Raw genomic sequence first — 24,326 nt, forward strand, 5'->3', positions numbered from 1 at the left:
GGTGTGAGAGAAGTCTGGAGAAGACATGGAGAAGGACATTCGGTCGGCACCAAGGTGCTTCTGGAAAACCTCAGGAGGGGGAGGTGGGGAACCATCCAAGCTGTGTCAGTAAGGATGGGACACTGTTGACCTCAACTGAGGAGGTAATAGGGCGGTGGAAGGAGCACTATGAGGAACTCCTGAATCCGACTAATACGCCCTCTTAGTTAGCGGCAGAGCTGGAGGTTGATGGGGGATTGTTGTCAATTTCCCAGGTGGAAGTCACTGATGTGGTCAAACAACTCCACAGTGGCAAAGCCCGTGGGATTGATGAGATCCGTCCAGAAATGCTCAAGGCTCTGGGTGTGGAGGGGCTGTCTTGGTTGACACGCCTCTTCAACATTGCATGGAAGTCTGGGACAGTGCCAAAGGAGTGGCAGACTGGGGTGGTGGTTCCCTTTTCAAAAGGGGGGACCAAAGGGTGTGTGCCAATTACAGGGGTATCACACTTCTCAGCCTCCCTGGTAAAGTCTACTCCAGGGGCTGGAAAGGAGGGTTCGGCAGATAGTCGAACCTCAGATTGAAGAGGAACAATGTGGATTCCGTCCTGGTCGTGGAACAATGGACCCAATCTTCACTCTCGCAAGGATCCTGGAGGGAGCCTGGGAGTATGCCCATCCGGTCTATGTGTGTTTCGTGGATTTGGAGAAGGCGTATGACCGGGTCCCCCGGGAGGTACTGTGGGAGGTGCTGCGGGAGTATGGGGTGAGGGGGTCTCTTCTCAGGGCCATCCAATCTCTGTACAACCAAAGTGAGAGCTGTGTCCGAGTTGTCGGCAGTAAGTCGGACTTGTTTCAGGTGAGGGTTGGCCTCCGCCAGGGCTGCGCTTTGTCACCAATCCTGTTTGTAATATTTATGGACAGGATATCAAGGCGTAGTATGGTGGGGAGGGGTTGCAGTTCGGTGGGCTGGGGATCTCATCGCTGCTCTTTGCAGATGATGTGGTCCTGATGGCATCATCGGCCTGTGACCTTCAGCACTCACTGGATCGGTTCGCAGCCGAGTGTGAAGCGGTTGTGATGAGGATCAGCACCTCTAAATCTGAGGTCATGGTTCTCAGCAGGAAACCGATGGAATGCCTTCTCCAGGTAGGGATGAGTCCTTACCCCAAGTGAAGGAGTTCAAGTACCTTGGGGTCTTGTTTGTGAGTGAGGGGACAATGGAGCGGGAGATTGGTCGGAGAATCGGTGTAGCGGGGGCGGTATTACATTCAATTTATCGCATCATTGTGACGAAATGGAAGTTTGGGGTCCCCTGCTGGAGCTGCTCCCCCCACGACCCGACACCGGATAAGCGGACGAAGATGGATGGATGGATGGATATACAGTAACACTCAAAAATAAATACTGTTTAGATGGCTTTTATTGCAGTAGGCAATTCTGTAACACTGTATTCTCCAATTTGTGCGTGTGCAAGTCATAATCATACCAGAGAAGTCACTTGTGACATGGAATAATGTAGATATGGGTAAAAGTGCACGGTAAACCTCATTTGCACAGAAGCACTGGACAACATGGCTTCCCTTGCTTAATTGTAACAAGAAGAAGTAGCCTCTGTCTGCATTGTTGGTCACTGTTTGGACTTCCAAGTATAACTGTACATACACGGTTCTGTTTTCAGCGAGGCAACTCAAAGGGGTGTTGTAAGTCAAAGCTGTCTACCAGGCATGTTGTTCTTGAATTTCAAATTGAAGTTGATGACAGATGATGTTTTTACTTGCGGTCTGTGATGCAAGAGTAATTATAAAGAAGATTTTCTGCAATAAATATTCATATTCAGACAACTGTAGTTACCACATGTATTGCTACAGTATAATGTCCTTGAGGCATTGTGAAATACACTGAAGCTAAATGGTAAACACTTGTTAGATTCTTGTGCATTCAGGGAGTTGAATAGAGGATGATTCTCTCCCTTACGGTCAGAATCCTTTGATCCATCTATAGTAGAAATAATATAAACAATAATAGGTCAACCAGAGACATGCACCATTAGCCTACATGTAAACGGTTTCGACTAGAGCAAGAGAACAAGCTAATTTCTATTTTGAAATTGTCAGTTTAACTGTAGGATTTATGCTGGTTGTATTTTAGGAAAAGTGAGAGCAATTAAACTATTTCTAATGCGTCCAAGTGAGTAAAGGTAGAGTGGAGGTCAGCAACCACATAAAAGCCCACAGTGTGTAATGAGATTAACTACTGAATCCCTCCATGCACAGCTCTGTTGTCCAGAGAATATGAATCAGTGTGTGGCTGTTTTACTGCGCCAAGACTATTTTCTGTATTTTCTTTATGCTTTAGAAATTGCCAGAAAGTCAAGAAACTGTGGCACAATTTGTTCTTTTTTTTCTTAGTATCTTTCTCTATCTTTTCATGAAGCAGTACCACCCGGGTTTTTCTTGATGCAGGGCAGGAGGCCAGGGATCTTACCCTACCCGTTTGTCTGTGTGCATATGTGTGTGCATTTGTGTCTTGTGCATGTGACCAAAGTGAGGCCCTTGCCTAGTCTAGTTTGTCATTCTAATACTTGGCAGTAAAGCCAAAAAATATTAGGAGGATTTACTGGATATTTTCACATTAGATTCACTGTTTAATCTTGCATAAAGCCCCATACAATAACTTTCAACAACATCAGCACGTTTTGGAGAACAAAGTTGGGGTAGAGGGGGGCATGCGTTGGGGGAAACTTATATCACAAATATGTGTCAAAGTGACTATATTTAAGGTTTAAAAAGACTCTTGTGACAGAAACCATGAATGCTTTTTAGATTTGTCCTCTTGACTAAACACCATATGTTTAAAACACCCCACCATGCCATCAATATCAGAGTACAGTGTACAAGACAGGCATACAGAGGCCACACAGACAAAAAGTCAATTTGTTCAGAGCTCTGCACAAAAGACGCCAGTGCTCAGCAGAGAGAGGCCCCTACTTGAAGAGGACAGGCCATGATGCATGTGTCTCTGCCTGCAATCCCTCCCGTAGCGCTGCAGTGGGTTTTCATTGTTTATCTCCGGCTAGCTTGTAAGAGGGGAACTAATTAAGAGCTGCCTGCAGGTGGCCCATGCAGGCTTTTACAGGTCTGAGAGGAGGAGGAGGGGAGGAGGAGGAGGAGGAGGAGGAGGAGGAGGAGGAGGAAGGCGCAGAACCTGGCCACATCCAGCAGGAGCAAGGGCAGAGTGCCTCAGGTCACAAGATGACAAACATTACTGAGGTGTTGCTGCTAGACAGAGAAAAGAACCAGGAGAGTTATTCTTTTTTATTTTTGGTACATGGAGAGGCAGAGAGATGATGCCGTTATGCAGAGAACAGAGAGAAAAAAAAGGGTGTTACAACAGTGAGCAGGGAGAGAGAGATAGGACACAATCACTGCAATCAGCTAAACAAGGCCTTCCTCTGTTTGGGGCCTAATAAGTGTACTTGGAAACATTTACTCAATCTGTTTTTGGATGGATTTAGTATCAGCAGCCCCTCTGGGGTTTGTTATGATTTCATTCAACATTTAACTAATACAGCTCATCAACTGTACAACTGTAAAATGTACAGCTGTACATACACACACTGAATCGTAAAAAAGAAAATCGCGCCTCATTTACACAGGACTAAGTAAACAAATAGTGAAGGAAGTGTTTACAGTAAAAAGGGAAATAGGATGTTGCAGTTGTGGAACGAGTGTATGTTTTTTCTGTGTTTTTCTATTTTATTTAGGTTTTTAAATCTAACAAATCACCATAAGCTGGTTTTAAACAAACAAACAAAACAATAATAAAGATGTATCTTCACAGAGGGGAAAAAGCATGCTTGTGTGTGTTTATGTAGCTGTGTGTCTGTTTTGGGTTCAGAGGAGCGAAAGGCACGATTGCGTGCGGACGCTGCCCTGCACCACTTCCTGTTCAGAAGCCCAGAGACGTCACAGCCAGCTGTACTGATGCCTCTCACACATGTGAACAAACACACACACACTCATTTTGGGGGGTAGTCTGCTTCCGCAAAGCCAAACAAACAGTGGAACGTTCCAGCTTGTGCTGTCACAGAAAAATAAAAGTGATAGAGGTACCAGAAATGTAGAATAAAGGCTATTTGGACAAGCACCTAGCTTAACTGAGGAAAGTGCCAGCTCATGTCAAATTTACATTAAAGCTGGAAGGTGTGGAGAAACTTCAATTCCTGGATATAAAACAACAGAAAGCTGATCCTGATACCTCAGGCAGTATGGGTGGATCTGGTAGCTGTCTGTAGAAATCTAGATAAGGATGCCAAATGACAGTGCTGTCCTTGGTGGCGTGACACAGGGGCCAAAACAAACCAGTTATGGAAATGTGCCCAGCATGGCCCAAATCTGAGTTTAGCTGTTATAGCTGAGTTATGGGCATATCAGCCCTGCAATTGATACATAGACACAGAGATACACATAGACAGTCTGTCTCTGCAGCTGGAAGACTCACTCTGATACACTCAGTCATTAACACCCAGAGGTCCCACATGCACACGCAAATGGTCAGACACACCCACAAAAAAGAAAGTAATTTTTTTAAAAGGCTGCCATTTATGTCTAGATGATTCCTACATCTGCTCAGGGACTTCATTAATTATGAATTAACTGGCAGAAAATCTGGAAACATGCTTAGATTGTAATTAACTGTGTAAGATCCAAATGTTACATGAAATGTTATAGTTCACTACATGGTTGACTGTAACAGAGGTTGTATTAACAATAATGAGGAACGCTATTAGGAAATGGGCCCCTAACAGGCTATGGGCTGTTTTATGGCATACTTTACCAGTATGCTTGAGTATTTCTATTTTATACAATTTAATAAATCTTCTCCACTACATCTCAGAGGTAAATATTGTACTTTCTACTCCACAACATTTGTCTGACAGCTTAAGTTACTTCTCAGATCACACATTTTCATCCCCTACCTCCAGATAAATGTCCAGATTTGTTGATTTTTAATGTAAATGTTTGTAATGAACTGAAGGATTAAGTGTTAATTAATGGGCTGAAAAAAATGTCTTACTTCTTAAGCTAAATAAACTATTTAAAAACCTATTGGATCAGCTGGAAACAGGGTTGTTGTTTTTTATTTAAAAGAAAAGTTATTAGAGATACGTGGTTCTCACAGGACAGCAACTATCTGGTGATTTAATAGAATTTGATGCATGGTTGTAAATTAAACTATCCAACAGTATATAAAGGAGTTTAAAGCAGCACAACCTTAAACATCTACAGCAGTAAAATGCAACATACAATGCAGCAGTATCTAATAGTTATACACTTACAGGGAACATATGACTGCACAATGACTACCTTTACTTGTGATACTGTTAATTACATATGTGTACCGAGTCGACCGTTGTTTTCATACTAATCAAATGTAACCAGTTTTATTGCAAACTGCTAATTACCTTACAAAATTAAAAAGATAGTTTAAAAAGACAGTACCTTCATGTATACAGGCAGGCGCCATCTTGGGAAAACAGTCATGAGCAGTCAAACGACGAACGCCGTGCTTGAGCCAAGATGGCGCTCGCCTGTATACATGAAGGTATTGTCTTTCTAAACTATCTTTTTAATGAACTGTCTGTACACTTACAAAGTTCTCAATGCTTCGGTTTACATGTAGGGACCCTCATTATGTTACCGTGGAAGTGTGGTGCTATTTTGAGCCTTGTTAGTGGTATAGAAATAGCGATTTATTTTTACTTTAACCCTTCCCCGAAGGGAAGGACCACATTATGTAGCAAATCCAATTTAGTCAATTTTTAGTCAACACTACAAGCACATACAAAGGACTAAGTGTCAATATGCCACAGCACAGCACTCAAACTGCACCTTAAAGCCTTCAGTGCACATGAGCTGTCACCTGAGGCATTATGGATTATCCATAGTCATAATGAAAGAAGGGAACAGCCACATACACAACATCAACTACAGCCCCATGTAGCATTCAAACTTTTTTAAAGCCCATACTCTATTAACAACCCCTAGCCTACTGCATTTAGTCCCATGGGACTTGGTATTACCTGCCTGCTCAGTAAGTTATCGCCTAATCTGTATGCAATGCTGCTACATGACTCTGTCCCAGTGGGAAAGGCACCTTGGCAGTCTCCCACTACTTGGATTAAGCCTAACAATAGTGTTGACATGTTATCTGTGTAAAGTCTTTCCACTTTTCTTCTTTGTGAACACCCATAGTGATTGTTGATAGTGTAAACTTGTGGTTGTGGGAGTACTGGTCTGTTGATACTGGTGAAAAAGCAGGAGATAGTAGCAAAATAATGGGTAAAGAGTAACATGTTTTTGCAGCAGTTATTAACATCTGCTACAGCAGCAATTCACTTAGGAAGCAAAAAACATCTAATTACATTTTGGGTTACATTAATGAAACTCATTTGAATGAGTGGGCCAGCAGGGGGAAGGAACACCATTCGCAATTCACACACCAACCAACAGCAGTGATTTCTCCAGCCCAGTCTCACGCCAGGTCGTTATATAGTCACGTTATTGTAATCTATTAAGTCGTGGACAGGTTACGTAAATCCCGTTTTTTTCGTGTGGCCATTACGAAATTGAAAGCAATGCATTTTAATGGGAAGCATATTTCGTGATCCCAGAACGAAAGAGAGTAGCGAGTAGTTGATAAGGCGAAAGTCCGCGTAGGGAGGTTGGTCGGGGTGGTGGATGGGTCAGAAAACACAGGACTTTCACCCCGGAGACCGGAGATCGCGCCCCGCGTGTGGCAGTTGCTTTGTCCCGCGTGTTGCAGTTCCTTTGTCGGCGTGTCCCGTGTGTGACGGTTCCTTTCCCCGTTCTTTTTTTTTTCCTAACCCCAACCGTCTTGTTATTGTGGCGTTTCATTTCCCCGTTGTTGTGCGCCCCTGCGTGGGTCGCGAGTGGCGGCCCGTCCCGTTGTTTTGGCCGGCGTGTGGCGCCTCATTTCCCCGTTGTCGCGTCCCCCAGAGCAGCAGGTTCGAAAAGCGTGACCTGTACACGTTCAAAAGTCGTTGCATATACACGAAAAAAACGGGATTTATGTAACCTGTCCACGACTTAATAGATTACAATAACGTGACTATATAACGACCTGGCGTGAGACCGGGTTGATTTCTCAATCCTATTAGGGAATGTGGTGACAAGCCATCCGGTACATTAACTTGTCCTACAACCTATTGAGAGGGATTTATTTGACATTTCCCTCAATACTAAAGGGAAAATCCCCTTTAAAACTCTTTGTACCTGATATGGCTTTGGCCCTCGAGAGTCTCTTTAACCCTCAAGAGAGTTCAACAAAACAACTTCATTTAGAGAGCAGCTAGAGGGGCTCTCTGGTCTGACAAAGGGCCTTTAGGTACTATGACAAGTAGAGAAATCAGTATTATGTGTATCGAAGAATGAAGGGCAGGGTGATGGATTGGAGGGAGATGGGGGCTCCAGAGAAGAGCAGAGGGGACATGTTCTGGGACTTACTGAGCTTTCACCACCGGCAGGGGAATGTCCTCAGTCATGTAGTCCAGCTCATCGCTTAAGCTGTTGGCACGGGAGATGTCGATGGAGGCGCTGTCATCATGATTCCTTCTCACTGCAAAGGAAAGAGATAATAGTTAATAATGTCAGTACACTCATATTGGGCTGGTAAAATGTATACAAGTTTAAATTTGCTCAATACATACTGAGGAAATGTTTCTTTCAATTAACTAATTTTCAACTGGAAAGAAAAAAAGTTATTGTTGCGTGTATAGCTCAGAAGCCACCAGATATATGTAAAAGTTCAAGTAAATATTAGTGCACATAAAAGGCAAACTAAGATGAGAAGGGCAGCTATAATTGTAATATATGTATTGAGTATGAGAAAACATAAAGCTGACAATAAGAAACAGAAAGATACCTGGAGAGCCAGGGCAGCTCAGAGTGAAAGACGACCAAGAATGTTGAGGAGGGCCTGATGCCATGCAAAAAGAGTTAAAAGAAAGGGAAAAAAATAAGGAAATAAGTTTAAACAAACACCTTTTTATATCAGTTGTTCCGTTCCAACCGTTTGGTGAGGTCCTGAATTAACATGCCGTTTTTCAAAAGGATGCAAAACGTCTATATACAAGAAGATATTAAGTAATTTTAGAGTGGAATTATCTTATGGCAGCTGGGAAAAAGTATTTGAGTTATATATTAATACAGTTTATATGAGGAAACAGAAATTGCAGTGTTCCAGTTCAACAGTGCAGCTGGCTGTCTGCTGGCATGGCTAAAAACAACAGCAAAGAACAACATGTGTAGCGAGGTCTTGACCTGCAGTCAGACTGTCAGCGTCTGAGTTTGACAAGTCTCTCCACCAAACCACCAGGCTTCTATTGTGATAAAGAATGGAGAGGCAAATCTGTATGAAAGACCAGTCCAATTCAAGCAAAATCCATTCAACCTCTCTCGTATTCAATCATTGAGTTTGTTTAACATTGTCCAAACTCCGGAAGCAGAGTATGAGATTGAGAGAGAGAGAGAGAGAGAGAGAGAGAGAGACAGGGAAGGAGAGAAGGAGAGAAGGAAGAAAGAGAGGGGAGGAGGGTAACCAGAGCTAACAAGAGCCACCTTTGGCCTCAACTTCAGCTCACTGAAGGAGACGTGAACTGGCTTATCGGCTACACAAACAGGATAAGGGTTTATTAACAATATATGTAGTTCTATCTGGCCCATCAGTGCAAATGTGTTAGGCAGTTAGAGTATAAACCAAGGGGAGGAGAGAGAGAGAGACGAAAAAAAGAAAAAGTGTGGAAAAAGAGAGAGAGGGCGCTCCATTGATAGATTCTCACAGACAGTGAGGTGGGCGGGGCCAGACAGATAAGTGGAGCGATAAGCCGGACACTGACTAAATCAAACAATGACCAGTTTATTTATGACCACTGGAGCTCCACAATAGCCGCCTATCAACTAGCCGCCTATCAACTGCACACCTCTCTCTCTCTCTCTCTCTCTCTCTCTCTCTCTCTCTCTCTCTCTCTCTCTCTCTCTCTCTCTCTTCAGTAACCCAGACTAGGTCCCCAAAGTCCCCTAGGCCCCTGTCCATTCCTAGCCAGGCCAGCCCTGTTCCTCACCCGTGGTGTTGGCAGGGCACCCAGTAAAGAAAACAGGCCAGGTCAACCCAGGACCAGTGTCTGAGTCTCTTTGCTTGGCTCTGGTTTGGTCCGGTTGGGGACAAAAGCCCAGCCAGCCAGCAAAGTCTAATTAAAATACTGTCTGGGCCCCATTAAAAAGGCAGTCTAGCTAATGATTAACAGGGAGGACTTTTTAATAGGAGAAAAATAAGTACTTAACCACTGTTTAAGTGCAGTGGTCACATACAGTATATACTATATACTTAATCTTTGCGTTTGCATTTTTGACAAAGAATAAGAGGTATATAAAAGAGTCTCAATTGCTGTTGAGCTTATGCATACACGATTATGGAATGGAAACCTGAGGGTGGTACCATGAAACCAGAGTGCACCAAAGTATTTGTTTAACATCATCGTCTCTGTAACAAAATGTCATAACTCAATCCCTGGAAATCCCATTATTGCACCTCAGTTGTGATGGGGGAGTTGGAAGCACTCACCTGTTTGTCTGAACATGGTGATTCCTACAAAGAAAGACAGGAAAGAAAGAAATATTGTTAGTATGAGACTGCGACATGGCTGGGGCACACAGCAATGACACGTCTTTCCAATCAACATTCTCTATCAGTTCCTGCTTTGCAACACAACAGCATTTTTGTTGCACAATAACTTCCTCCTTTTTTGGAATAAGATTGATTGTATGTTAATTTCTGGGCCAGAAACAGCCTGCAAATTTTGAAAGCAACAGAGGATATTATACTCACACAGTAACTGTAAAAACGGTCCCTTTTAAACTCTAAAAAATACATTTGATGTCTGTTGCCAAGCGCTTTCCTTGAAAGTGTTTATTTAAAGCAGCTATAATCGATATTGTTATAATAACAATATCAAATGACAATGTGAAAACAATGTGACAAGTTTAAGGGGGTTGTTTGTGGTGATGAACCTGCAGTGAATAATTAACCGAATCTGCAGCTCCCCTCAGCTTAAAGACGTTTCATAGGGGGCTTCCGCTCATTGCATAGCTGTCTGGCCTGCTACTTTGCCCTTTTGGTTCACTCACTGCTCTCAAATGGTCATTTTTGGCCATCACAGTCAGCTGTTTTTAGCAACTAGCTAGTGAACATAGAGCATTTAGCATCAAAAGAGCCATATATTTCCCTCAGGAAAAAAACTACTAATACTGTTGCTACTGTAGATAGCTGCTGGATGTGTAAATAAGCAACGTTTAGCTAACAAGTTCCCTATATCAACCTAAAATGGGATAATATGTCAATGTTGTGTTCACAACTTGTTTCCGCTGCCCCCTAGTGGCCAAACAATTGTTATTTCAAGTATAAACAGGAAGAGATTACTTAAAACCAGCATTAAAATGCATTCAAGACAGTTTAGGAAAAGTGGGAGATTCATCCATATTTTCTTTTAATGCAATAATGTACTTAGTTCGCAAACAACCAAACTGTATCACCATGCATCTTATATTAGTTGACTCTTAAACCCTAAAATCTAAATTATACCAGTTTGCTACTTAGAAAGTATTTTATAAAACATACAAAAATCATATGCATGTTACACCTACATGAGTCTTTGAAACAGTGATGGTTAAAACAAATAAAAAAGCAGAAGCTCATGTGTAGACAGTTGACATTACAGATGCCTGTTTTATGGATGGATCTAAAGCAGAGATCTACAGTGCCATGCTGTTTCAACTCTACACAGTATCATTAGTGACAGCAGGCTGCAGGCTTCTTGAAACATCTTACATGAAACATAAGATCTGTATTTTGACAGCTTGTTTTGTTGCTAGTAAATATGCGAATAAATGCTGGATAAAATGTGCTATCTAACTGGTTTGACATTAAATACAACATGTGCCCCCATAAGTGGTTGCTCTTCTGTTGATGGTTTGCCTTAATGTCAAGTTTATGTCACTCCAGCTCCTTTTATGATGACACACTTTGACAGGAAAAACTCATAAAGTGCATTTATTAACCTGGAGTCTGGGTCAATTCATTTGACGGGGATGGCTTTTAACACAGAAAGTTAAACCACCGCCACCTTAACCAGCCAGCCATCTATCATAGACTGCGTGTATAGACCTGCATTTGTTTCTATCCTTATGTATGAGTGCTGGCAAACATTAGGAACCACAATTATCTGGATACTGAATGATCTGAAATCAACTCCATCATTCTCAGAAAGAAAACAACTTGGCTTTGGCATGACTGCAGCAATATTGGTAAACTGCAAGTAGTATAACAAGAAATTCCAACTTGCAACCTTGAAAAGCCCATATTTTAATAGTTTTTTTCCACTTAAGCCCAGTGTGAGTGTCTGTGGCCAGCAAACGGGACAAGTGAAGCACCTCTAATCACCACTGAGACTGTAATGGCTTCCATCTGGTCTACTGAAGACACCTGGCAGCCATCTTGAGTCTAAGGGGATCAGGATAGCGCCACTGTTTACTGTGTGAAAATGAGAAACCAGCACATAACAACTCATCCCATAATGTTTAAGGCTTTCCACTGTTTGCATAAACTGATGCACAATCTCTTGCCATGCAGCAGCAGGAACAACAGTGACTCAACATTCAACAAAGTACAGAGTGTTCGTACTTATGGAGTGTACGTATTCACAGTGTTGGTACTCACATAGTGTATGTCTTCACCGAGTGTTCCTACTCCGAGTGTTCATACTCAAAGAGTGAACACCTATGTGACACAGTGAAATGCTGGTTTTCTCATTTCTAGCTTTTGTGGTGACTCTACTAGCCTAAATGTGTAAAAATAAGTGCTATTATTATATGTGTTAAGCTGGCAACAGAATTATTAGGGGGCATCTAAATTAAGTGTATCTACAGTATTTATTTTTACAGACATTCAAAATAAGGATGAGAAACACTTGCCAACACAAAAAGTATTTCTAAAACGTGCCATAAAAAATTTAATTCATCATGGAGATGTTTGGTCCAATTAAATGCCCTGGATGCAAAATCGCATCAAACTTTTACTGAAATAATGGATTTCCAAGGCCTATAAGGCAGCATTACATCATTTTACGGCCCTCAACACACATTATTTCATCAAACAAAACTGTATTAGGAAGAACAGTAAAAAAAATTGGTTTCATTACTGCAGTAATTCACTTCATCAAATGTCCTCCACATGACACAGGCTTCGTTGCCAGCTGGACTGTAACTGTATTAAAATGGCAAAGATAGCTTCACAACAATATTGAATGCAATTTAAAAACACCTTCGGAAAAAACATACAGAAAATGGCATTCTGAGGTGTCAGGTTTCGAATAAAAATTCTGTTACGAAGAGCTCCAAAATGAAGTCACTTTAATCAAGGAGTTATAAAACAGGGCTCAGTGCTTTCATGTGTAATCTTGGCGAGTTGACTTGTCTGGGACTGAGTTGTTGGAAGAAAGGACATTTATACAGTAGAGGTTTTCTTTGAAAAACGTGCAATACAGTTAGCAGACCTCAGACTAAAAAATAAGTGAAAATAATCCTTTATATCTATTTGACATCAATTTGCATACTGTACACTCATTACACTAACATAAGAGCAGTAATCTTTCCAGTATATTACCTTCAACAGCCCCCCTTGGCTCCTCCTGGAAAAATGACCCACCTTTTTTCTGCTCAGAGTCATCAATGTGATCGTATGTGATCTGGGGGATCGATACAGCTCTCTCTGATACCACACCCATAGAGCCATTACCTCTGGACTTCAACCTCCTCTTGGTCCCTTTTTTCTGACAGACAGAGGACACATCAACCCAGTTAATAAACAAGAAGTATGTGACTATTGTGGTGATACATTCTTATCATAATTAGGAGCTTTAAAGAGCAGAGTTATAGCCAAAAATAATCAAACGAATTACAACTGTTCCCCACCTACAGCAATGGAATAAATTAAAAAGAACAACATGTGACAATTTGTCCTGATATATACAAGGTCATGGTCAAAAGGTGAGCTTCATGCTGTAAATAAGTTAAGTTACCGTATATAGTTGGGACCATTCTACCTTCACGGTACTAGTCTAGGCAGGTGACATCCAACATCCCAATAAGCAGTTTGTGTAGCCAGAGATCAGCCCACCAAGGCCTCTGCCTTCGCCTGCCATTCAGCTGGTAATGCATCTAGCACCTAGCCTTGCAGGTGGTGTGTTAACATGGTGGTGGCCCCATAGCACTTACTGAGCCCATCCACCAATTGTTCACTAGAAAGCTTCTCTCACAGTTCTGGATCCAGCATAGTTTCACTAATCTAGGCAGGGTCCCACTTTCTAGAGAAGCAAATCCATAGGGATCTTAGAATCGCTCTTTATAATTAAGTTCAGATAAAGGGGAACTAAGAATACATGTTAACACGTGAATAAAGACTGTAATTTGTTCAAAGTGCTAGCCTGTTAGCAACACAGTACACTTGGATACATTTCAGGTGGTCAAAATTGTCCAGGAAATGTATTCTCTGAACAATGACTGGACTTATCCAGTCATTTCAGCCAAGTGTTAAAAAGCCATGCATTGCTAAAAACATTGAAACCTAAATACATTATTTTCTTTTAGCACCTATATAGTTCACATTGTTGTTATACATCATGATCTTACTAAATGTTGTGCTTGCACACTGGTGGCATGAGCGTTACATGTTTAATCCCAGTTTCTTTGAGATCACAGCTATGTGCTAGGAGTTAGTGAGTTTCTGAGGACTTAAATAGTGCCTCCAGTCCAATCTTTAGACGCACTGACCCAAACCAACGTCATGGACGTGGCCTTTATGGAAACTCAATTATTTGGACTCAGTGGATCAGACTTTGGCATTGACAAGTGGCCAGCAGTTCAATCCAACTACCCGATGTTTGAATGACTCATTAGCAGAGAGAGTGAGAATGGAAGGTGGTGGTGGTGGGTGTCGTAAGACTGAAAGAGGAAAATAAAAAAAAGAATAGAGAGACAGAGATGGAAGGCATGAAGAAACTGTAACAGGCACTAAAAAAAAGAAACAGAGGCTGGTGGAGTTAGATATAAAGAGAAGAGGGAGACAAAACAAGAAAGAAATAGACAAGGCAGAGAGGGGCAGAGGAAAAAGCGGAGAAAGAGACAGGAAGAGCAGGGAAGAAAAAGAAAGAGTGAAATAAAGTCGGTTTAACCGAGAAGAAACAGGAGAGGGATCTTGAAAGACAGAGAAAGGGGAGAGAGAGGAGAGTCAGCGAAGAAAGTCACCTTCTGAAACAGAAAAGAGCGGAAGCAGCCTTCATTCTCTCCAATACATGTGGGTTCAATGCTACACAAAGATTTTTTTGTTGTTGTTCTACTAGACAAAGGTTTACTCCCATGAGAAAGGCCGCGGTGACATCATCTCAACTGACTGAGTCTTTGTCCGGTAGAGACAAAGGCCTGGAGTCATCCTGGTGGAGTCAGCCTTGGAGGGAGGGCTTCTGTGTGTACGTGTATTTGTGTGTGTTGTGTGTCCTTCCGTGTGTGTGTGTGTGTGTGTGTGTGTGTGTGTGTGTGTACGTTTGTGGGAACTTAACTTGCCCCTTTATGCTGTATGGCCTAGGCACAACATAGCTGATATTGTTGTGAAAGGTGAACTGCACAAGGAGACAATACGGTGTGGGCCAGACATATGCAAATCCACCGTGCAGTATCATAGTCTGACAGCTTTTTCTGACAATGCTCTTTTGTAGACTTTTTGATGTTCATGCAGAAAAGGTTCAACAGATTATTCAAATGTCCATTAAAAAAAAAATTCTCATATATGAGAAATACCACAAATGTGTATTTCAATTCAAAAAAGAAACATCCGCAACCACAAACAAAGGCAACAAATGTTTCTGGTTTAAAGACTGGATGCTGTAATTTTTTTCTGGGTGGGGTTTCACCTTTATTGGATAGATCAAAGCAAAGAGACACAATAAACAGTGAAAGAGAAGAAGATGTGAAATGATGTCCTTGGTTGAATTCAAAGCCCACAGCAAGACATACAGTACTTTGTATTTTATGGATTTATAGTTTTGGAAGGAAAGACTTGTCCTGTTCTTTTGAGAGTAGTAAATCAATCTGAACTAAAAACTGCACAAAATATGAGCCACACAATACCCTTGGCTCTTGGTTCTTTAATTTGAACTGGATAATTACCGATATGTTCAGTTTCCTGACGTAAGGGCTGAAGTTGTCAGATTCCACTGTGGTGACAGGCACTGGAGTTAGAACATACATTTTCCATGTCACAGCACAGCCGTTTGGTTTCTCTGCTGCATAGCATCTCCAAAGTGTCTGAGGAAGACAGGTTAAAGCATAGAATTAGTATTAGTCAATGCCTTGTTTCGCATTACCTGTAATAATCTATTTTCCTCTAATCCCCCCCCCCAATACAAAGAAGAACCAACTATAGGAATATGCCAGTGATGCAGCAATATTAGCCACAGATTCAGTGACATGTGAAAATTGCTTTAACAAGTACTGATGGTTTTGGTTTAACATTTCCATATTTCTGTTACTACAGTTTATTTGTTAAATGTCAGACACATATTAATAATGTTGTTTTCCATAATATCTCTCTATATTTGTCTCTTTTCATTCATGTTAATATTTGTGCCATCTTATTATTAGCTTGTCAAGTGGTGGGGGTGGGATTAAATAAGTTTATACTTCTTCCCACTCCTTTTCGGATTTGTTAACAGATCGTCAAGTGTTCACAAGTTATTATTATAAATGTATTGTCTTATTTGTTGTTATTGATGTGTTTTGTTTTTATTTCTTGTCTGCTGTTCTGTTCTTTACATATTAAAAATAAAATCAATCAATCAATCAATCAATCAATCAATCAATCAATAATGCACTACAAAAGGTTCTGCACAAGTTAAGTTTGACTGATTCACTGATAATATACAATAATGTATTCTTTATGTAAGCAGTTCTATTCTATTCATGGCATAAACATGTTCCTAAAAAATCATGGGAGTGGATATCTGCAGTATTCTGTCCTACAGACATTTAGGTGTTACAGGTGTCCCAGGCATCTAAACCGTCCATGGATGTGTCTCAGCGTGTTCAGGGTAATTGTAATCCTTGTAATGGTTAGCTTTTGTCACAACATAGCTGCTTGTCTGGCTACCATTTCACTCTTGGCAAGTGGGATACTGCTCACCTTTCCATGGCTCAGTAGTAACTTGCAGACAACAAATACTTTTACTTTACTTTTTCTCTTTTCCATTTCCATCTTTTCTTTTACTAGAAAGATCTGTAAACTGCACATTTGCACCTTTCAAAAAAATAAGGATCAGATTGAGACAATTTTGTAGCCATGGAATAAGGGACATGTGTCTTCTGTTTAATCATTGAGGGACTGTGTCTACCTATTTTTGAAAAGACAAACACAATTGAACAAGAACAACAACCCTCTCCCAACCCCTACCCTCTACTGTCTCGAGGAAAGAAAAACAAACAAATAAACAAAAATAAGGAATCACACCTTGCCTAGTCACTTTCCGCTAATTCTTGTGATGCTGAGGTCATTAGGACTGATACTTTTGCTGCTGCGTTTTTCATCTACCTGGTTTTTAATGTAAACCTTGTGGATTACTACCGACATGCTTCCATGCGACGCTAAAATGTACCTGGATGAGGCAGGCTGCAGCAGGGATCTGTCTGTTGAAGTGCTTCTGTCTCTGCTTCTGTTGGACTTTCAGGGCAAACCCTGAGCCCAGGATACCCTAATCGGAAAGAATTAGGTTGAAAAGAAAATATCTCATATTAAAGTTGTTAAGTGTAGATATTAGAAATGTAGATGCAGAATCTCACACAAAGAAATTAATTTTCTTTTATCATTACATCCATACACCAGTACTTAAAAAGGATAGATACAAAAGTTGTGTTTCAGGACAGAGAGTAATAGCTAAATTAAAAATGAAAAACAGGAGTCAACCAAGTTGTAATACGATTGGGACTAAATTAAATAATCAATCTAAAATTAAGTTGTTCCTTACTGCTCATGAATTTCATATGACTCAGATTCAAATTATATTTACTGCAGGCAGAGCAAAGAAGGAGATGGCGAAGACACTGAAGCAGGAGGCAATGGCCTTGCCTATCCACGTTTGAGGAATTTTGTCTCCGTAGCCGATTGTGGTGACAGTCACCTAAAGACAGAGAGTGAATGAAGTCACTCTTACATCTATTAACATTATCATAAGAAGATTGTAGACATATGTGTGACAGAAAGAAAAATCCTGCCACTTATACAGGCCTTCACTAATGCAAAGAAGCAAAGGACAAAATGAAAGCTACACCATTGCAGGTTGAGGCGGAAAACTTGATGAACCTCATCGATAAAAATGGAACAAAATTCAAATAAGTTCCCCCTTACATGTTAAACATTGCACATGAAATAAAACTTTATTCAGAGATCAACATTCAAAACCACAGGAGTCTATAATAGGAGTTAGACTATAAAGAGAAAGTATATCAGCCGTTCTGGCCTTGCTCCACAACTGTCAGCGATGGCCGGGGCGTTTGAGGCTCTCACTCCTCAAAGGGAATAAGATTCCCAACCACTAATCCTCAGTGAGTGTAGGAATTTTCCGGGGTGAGGGGGGAAAACAAATACCTCTTGCATTTGCATGTACACCCACTCTGAAAGCCGAGCCAATTCTGACACATTCAGAACACACTTGGCTTACCGTGGGTGTCTATGGAGCATCGCTGCGTGAGCCGGCGTTGTGCGCAAACACAAAGCGGCTGATGTAAGGTGAGATACTTAAAAGGGCTTTGGGAGTAAAAAAGAAGGAGCAAGAGCGGGAAGGGTGGGTGGGTGTATGTTGGGGGCAGGTGGAGTGGTGGGGGGTTTAATCCCTCATCCACAAATCCGATGACTAAACAATGTCCTCCTGACCATCAGAGTGGAATGGTCTACTCAAAAACACCCCTCTCATTCAGGTTGTAGGGTGTGTGGCAAAAACCTAATCATGTCTACACAAAAGGTCACAGACCTGCTCTTTGAATATGTTTAAGTGTGTATGTGCATGTCTGCATGCATATATACCGTATGTGTGATTACACCCAATTTGACTTGTACATAAGCACCACAACTACAAAATGGTGAGTTACACTGTGTCCTGGTTGAAGTTAGAAAGGTTGTTAAAATCAGCCAAAAATAGCCATTACCTATAACCACCAGCAATTGGCAGAAGAAGAAGAGAGGCAGGGATGGCAATGGAGAGAGAGAGAGAGAGAGAGAGAGAGAGAGAGAGAGAGAGAGAGAGAGAGAGAGAGAGGGGGATATGAATCATGGCATTGGCTTGTCCTCCAGCTGTGCCCTGCACCTGCACATCCGTTTGTGGAAATCATGCCAAGAGGAGGAATACACACTGGGGGAGCTTAGCATTTTCTAATCAGTGCAATCTCATTTCATTAAGCGCACAGACAAAAACACTCACAAACCAAACCAAAACCTATTGTAATGGCATATCATGACTCTCAAGTTTACAGTCTCCGGAAAAAAGAAAGGTGCAATCCCCCAACCATGATTATTTTCTCGACATTGTGAACAGAGCAACTTAAATAAAAGCTTCTCTTCAACTTTCCACAGAGCAGTGAGGAGCACTGTGAACCCATTGACCCTTGTTACATAAAAGGTATTAATCCCACAATTAAAGTTTTAATTAAGGGAACTGACACTTTATATTGGTGCTCTAAAAGTTCTTTGAGCCAAAGAGCCCAGAGGTGAATGCTTTATTACCGTCTCTTTGTGGCACGCTGATCCCCTGCACAAGACTGCCATAGGTTTCTCATTACTCTGCGCTTTCAATTCAAATGTTTAATTAACTACTCTGGAAACCTGAGCCTCTGTACAGAGGGAAATAAGCAAAACCAGCTCTGTGCGCGGAAAACATCAACACACCTGCGTCTGTGTTGAGTGTTGCAACAATGCTTTCATGCTACACGAAGAACCAATGAGGAAAATAAAAACACAAGGAGGTATATAATTGGTCTAACCAGGGTGGCCAGCCATCTCCATTTTCCCAGTTAAGACTCCACTTGAGAGTCCATTGTTCTGATTTTTTTCATTTCAGCTCTTTAGAGAGAATCATCTTTTTTCATGACATGTGATGTGGTCTTTCAAGTATGTAAGCTATGTGGAAAATTAAGTAGCATTCAAGGATCCAAGTAATATATGCATTGCTATAAAAAATTTTTTTTGAAAACGTACTCATAAAAATACGCAGAGTACAAAAAGATCAGTGAAGGACTTGCCTCTTCTATACAATGTACTTCTATTTTCTAGTTAAGTCTTACCACGCCCCACCACAGGGCATCGGCATAGCTGGAGAAGCCCGTCTTGCCCTCCTCATCCACAGCATCCTTCTCCGCCAAGTAGACAAAGTAAGAGGAAAAGATCAGGCCCAGGAAGCCGATGTACAGGGTGGTGATCAGCTCCTGAAAAACACATTAAGTCAGACAAAGACAATACTATGAAAATGTTGTATGAAATAATGATCTACATGTTAGATAATCAGGTTGGTGACAGTGCATTACTTCAAACAACGTGTATGTCTCAAGTGACCTGTGAGTGACATGCTGTGAGCTGCTGCTGACTGACGCCAACCTTTCTTCTACTCTGTATAGTAAGAGGTGTCAGGTCAGTTAATCCCTGAATGATTGTGCTGTTGGGTCTTAGCCGTGTCCATGTGTGGTGAAGAGAGTAGCTTGTCGCCTCATTATGCTGGAGCCGTGTGTTTGCACAAGCTAGACTTGACATCTTTCTGACTTTTATGTGTGTGCTCTCAGGTCTTGCCTAAGAACTCATAGGCTACATCTCATGTCCCTTATTTGATAGCTCCGCGCTCCTCGGCTGAACCAGAAGTTGTTCTGTCCCTCCTCTGTGAAGGCCATCTCAAAGCCCTAATTTCTACCCCGAGGAGGGAGCATCGAGGGAGGATCATCAAGGAGCTACAGGCAAGGTTACACAAGAGTAGTGTTCTGGGAAGCCCTAAAGCTGAAAGGGTTGCTAACTCCACCCATACAGTTGACAAATTCATGTGACGCTTCAGAGGAAAGGACATCTCATCCCACAAAAACACATTTGCTCGTTTTCCTCTCTCCTCCCATGATTTCTTGTGCTTCCTCCGTGGGAGGGAGGCAGTAAGACGCGAGGAAGGGTGGGAAAGTGGAGGAGTTAGGGATGTAATTTAAGGAAAGAGAGATGCACTGATAGTGTTTGCATCAAACAGTGCACTGTTGAGACCAGTCTCGTGTCAGCTAGGTCACCCACCACCTTCTGCACAACAGAAGAATAAATGGGGTGTGGTGATTATTACTGCCGACTACTATACAATCGTCTCCAATCAGTCAGGCTGGATGCATTGAACAGGACACTGACACTGCACTTCCAATCCACCCTAAACCAAACCAGTCAGGTTAGGTAGAAAGTGGTAGCCTGCCAAGTTATACATGACCAATGGTACATTTATATGTTTGATCACCTTGCTATTCCATCGGTGGCTTAAGCCATACTGTAAAGGACAAGTCTTTACAGTGTCGGCCTCATGACGCTGAAAGGCTCATCAATTGGTTATGCACATAAACACAAAAGTATATGTAGTAAATGTAAAAAGAGTGTCTAAACCTACAGATCCTTGTAAGAGAGCTTAACCTACATTCAGAAAACCAGAGCTACAATGTGTAAGCATCAGTAGTATATGCAATATAATTGTGTAGTTTATAATATATACACAGGTAAGCAAATATACACCCAGCACTTCGGTACTCAAATGCTATTCTGAGCACACATCCTAACGTGCTTAGTCTATTCCTTTCCACCAACTTATTGACACTGTCAAGGGCAATATATTTCCACTAAACAGAGCACATCATTTGATAAAGTGGTCATCTGACAACAGGGAGATGGCAACAAATCACATTAGGCTCATCTCACATTTATTTTCTTGACCTGTGCACGCAATCTGTTCTTCTTATGCATCGAAGAGACATGAATGTCAGGTTTGACTATAACCAAAGAACACGGTCTACTTCAGGGATTAAGAAAAGAACATTACATCCTCTGATTTCATTGTGTATCAGCCTAATAAAATACTGAAACAAATGTACCAGGATCTGATGAAAGAAAAAGGAGAGGCAACCTTGACCATCGAGCCAACCTTGATGATTTATCTTCTTCTCCTTATAAAGCCTGGTCTGCTGTGGCTTATTTGCACACATGTTTGCATGTATTTCTGACAGACAGTGCACACTGGATTGCTGTTATAAGCAGTAAATTACAGCAGGAACAGGAAGGCAGAGTCTGGTCTCTGTACTCACCCTATAGAAGAATCAGCAGCTAAGTGATGCAACAGGAGTAATGGCTCTTTTTTTTTATATGTGTTAAAAAAAAAATTATAAAAACTAGCAAATAGTTTTAGCATTAGCCTGAATACTTTCAACCTACTTGTCGATGAATAAAGACTACAGATCCCAGGAGCCTCCATGTTCCTCCCTGTCGATCCACATGTAGCATGCGCAGGATTTGGAGAAATCGGATGCCCCTGCAACACACAACACCTCATTATCTTCTGATCCCTCTCCAGCTACTTGTATGAGTAAATAATAAAATGCAGAAGAAAAAAGTCACTCTACCTGATGGCAGACGTGGCAAACACTTGGCCATTGGATCCTACACCAAGCACAATGATCGAAGCAATGACCACTATCAAATCTGTGAGAAATAAAGACAGACAGTAAAAAAGAGACAAGACAAATAATCAAATCAGGGTTGCAATTATTTCATAATTAATGAAACATTGCCCTAAAGTAAAACCTGACATCGCTTGAATGGTCTAAGTTGTTGATCTACAAGAACAATACACAACATATATTGTATTAAATGGGAGCAAAGGAAAATGCCAGGTGCACCTATGATTGATATGGGCTTCCTGATAAAGCGGAGGCGTCCTTTGATGCCTGCATATTTGCTGCGACAGCCTGCCGACCACAGCCGGACCACATACTCTGTGCCAAAGAACAGCACCAGCACAATCTCCTGTGAAGCACAATGCAAACACAGAGCAAGGGTTACATTAATCCATTAGTACAGCGGCAATAATTGTGGAGCACATACAGGACGAGTGGATGTGGAAGTAGATAAGATATCATCTCTAATGCATTGATAACACTGTGCCATGCATTAAGACTAATCTAAAAGCATTAATCAAGCCATTATACATGTGATATGATATGAATAGTTAATGACAGGTGTGTGAGACAGACAAACTGAGGTGGTCTAGTAGTACTAAGACCACCCAACCACCCAGGAGGAAAGATGGAGGTTGATAACATGGCTGATGACAGCTCATATTGAGACAGGGTCAATGGCTAAGTGATTGGAGCCACAGGATGAAATGCTATCACACTGCGGCCTAACAGATAAGAAGTCTAAATAATCAACTTTGGTGTTGAGATCTTGTTATAATTGTAAACCTTTGTGCAACAGTTGAATAAGGTAGTTCACTATACTTGTTGTAAAACAAAAATGAGGGCTTGATTTTCAGATATAACCATATGCACCTGCATATCAGTTGAGGTTGGTTCTTTTTTAAATTGTGTTGAAATATGTGCCATAGTGCATTTGTTTTTCTATTATGTGCATATACGCGAGCCTCTGTGACTTAATTAAGCCTGAGATCGTTTTCCTGGCCACCGTGTATGCATAATATTTAGCCACCATACTGTCTGTTAAAACCTAAGGCCATGTGGGTGGTCATCTCGCTGATTGCTTGAACTGGCTGCTCCCTGACCACCCCTTGTATGAAACTTAATACCACGAGCCCTGCTGTAATAACACAGCACCACAGAGCCCCAAAACAATGACTTGTCAATCAAACCAGACACTTTTGCCACCCCAAAGAGAAAATGCTCTGATGTGTACATTTAGTGATACTTTTGCAACAATCCTGTGGAAAAACAACGTAATACCAACCTAAGGCATCCATCAGGGTTATCATAGTAATGGGTCAGTCATATGGACAGATCCCTTTTGCTGCTTTCTAAAATTTCAGTTTGCCCATTTGCACATAATCATTAATTAACCATGTTTACGACTTTGCACTTCAGTCGTCTGGCCTGGTATTCCTATACCCCGTATTCATCTTAATGAACTGCTAATTTTTTTGTCACTGAGTTAAACACAAAGAGAGAGGAAGATAAAGAGGCAGAGTTGAAGACAGAGACGAGCAGCAATGGTTCAGCAAATCTTCATAGCCTGATAATCAGACTGAATTACCATTTGGGTTTACTTTATTCATTCAGATTTGAATGGCTGAACAAATCGGAGATTTGGGCAGGCATTCAGAGGTCTGGAACCGAGATACCTATAACATCCATTTTAATTTAACTTGACCAGTCAGCCATAGCCTTATTGTTTGTTTAAGAAAGTAACAGACTACCTTTCAAGTCCCTGCTGCTGTGTCTATATAACACTGTATAATCAATAGAAATCCTTTCTGGCTGAAAGGTATTATTTAGCTAACAAACAAGGTTATATGTGCACAAATGTTAAAACAGTTCTTTGTATTCTGGAATATACAAAGTGTTATCTATTACTGACAAACAAGCATTTGATAGTTGTATTCTATATACACAACTTCTGATGTGTGTCTATCATTGTATATGCTTTCTAAAAAATTAATAAGCATTCGCTAAAACTGCCACAGTCAGATGAAAACATCAATGGCCAAAAAAATTACAATTTGAGTTTAATAATTACAACATCTGGGTAACATTTGAAAGTCAAAGGAATGTGGGGAATTTGAAGGGATTAGTCATAATAATTCCATAAAATGGGTCACCCAGATGTTGGGGAGTTTTTGGATGTTTATCAGAAACTGGCAACTATATGTTTGCTGAAAACAGCCGCCCGTTCACGGAGCAATAATCTCGTCAAGCCAGACAAGGATGAAGCGCATTTAAAGAGCTGCTTGGGAATTACAATAACAGATGAAAATGTGATTATATCATCTGTGTGTCCCACTACAAGGGAGGTGCCCATATGCACAAAGTCCCTCATTACATCTAGATTCACCTTTATAAAGCTTTTGAAATGTATGGATGGTACATAATACAAAGTAATATCCCTGTTATTAATGTAGGATTTAGATAATAATCTCAATAGCGTTTCAACTCTACATGTTTTCTC

At 41.2% G+C, this 24,326-nt stretch overlaps 1 protein-coding gene across 2 annotated transcripts in view; it reads right to left on the minus strand.

The window, feature by feature from the left end:
* The window catches only part of kcnq1.2 (potassium voltage-gated channel, KQT-like subfamily, member 1.2), a 120,498-nt gene that overhangs the window by 65,473 nt on the left and 30,699 nt on the right, over positions 1 to 24,326 (minus strand). For both annotated transcript variants that reach the window (XM_028585564.1, XM_028585565.1), the window contains exons 4-14: positions 22,049 to 22,175; positions 21,773 to 21,851; positions 21,585 to 21,681; positions 19,436 to 19,576; positions 17,170 to 17,280; positions 16,759 to 16,854; positions 15,278 to 15,415; positions 12,762 to 12,885; positions 9,624 to 9,647; positions 7,926 to 7,979; positions 7,508 to 7,619 (exon numbers count right to left, since the gene is read on the minus strand). In XM_028585564.1, coding sequence (XP_028441365.1) covers positions 7,508 to 7,619; positions 7,926 to 7,979; positions 9,624 to 9,647; positions 12,762 to 12,885; positions 15,278 to 15,415; positions 16,759 to 16,854; positions 17,170 to 17,280; positions 19,436 to 19,576; positions 21,585 to 21,681; positions 21,773 to 21,851; positions 22,049 to 22,175 — 1,103 coding nt within the window. The remainder of the gene's footprint in view (positions 1 to 7,507; positions 7,620 to 7,925; positions 7,980 to 9,623; positions 9,648 to 12,761; positions 12,886 to 15,277; positions 15,416 to 16,758; positions 16,855 to 17,169; positions 17,281 to 19,435; positions 19,577 to 21,584; positions 21,682 to 21,772; positions 21,852 to 22,048; positions 22,176 to 24,326) is intronic.

Source organism: Perca flavescens, chromosome 8 (genome assembly GCF_004354835.1).
Source record: "Perca flavescens isolate YP-PL-M2 chromosome 8, PFLA_1.0, whole genome shotgun sequence".
Classification (NCBI taxonomy): Eukaryota; Metazoa; Chordata; class Actinopteri; order Perciformes; family Percidae; genus Perca; species Perca flavescens.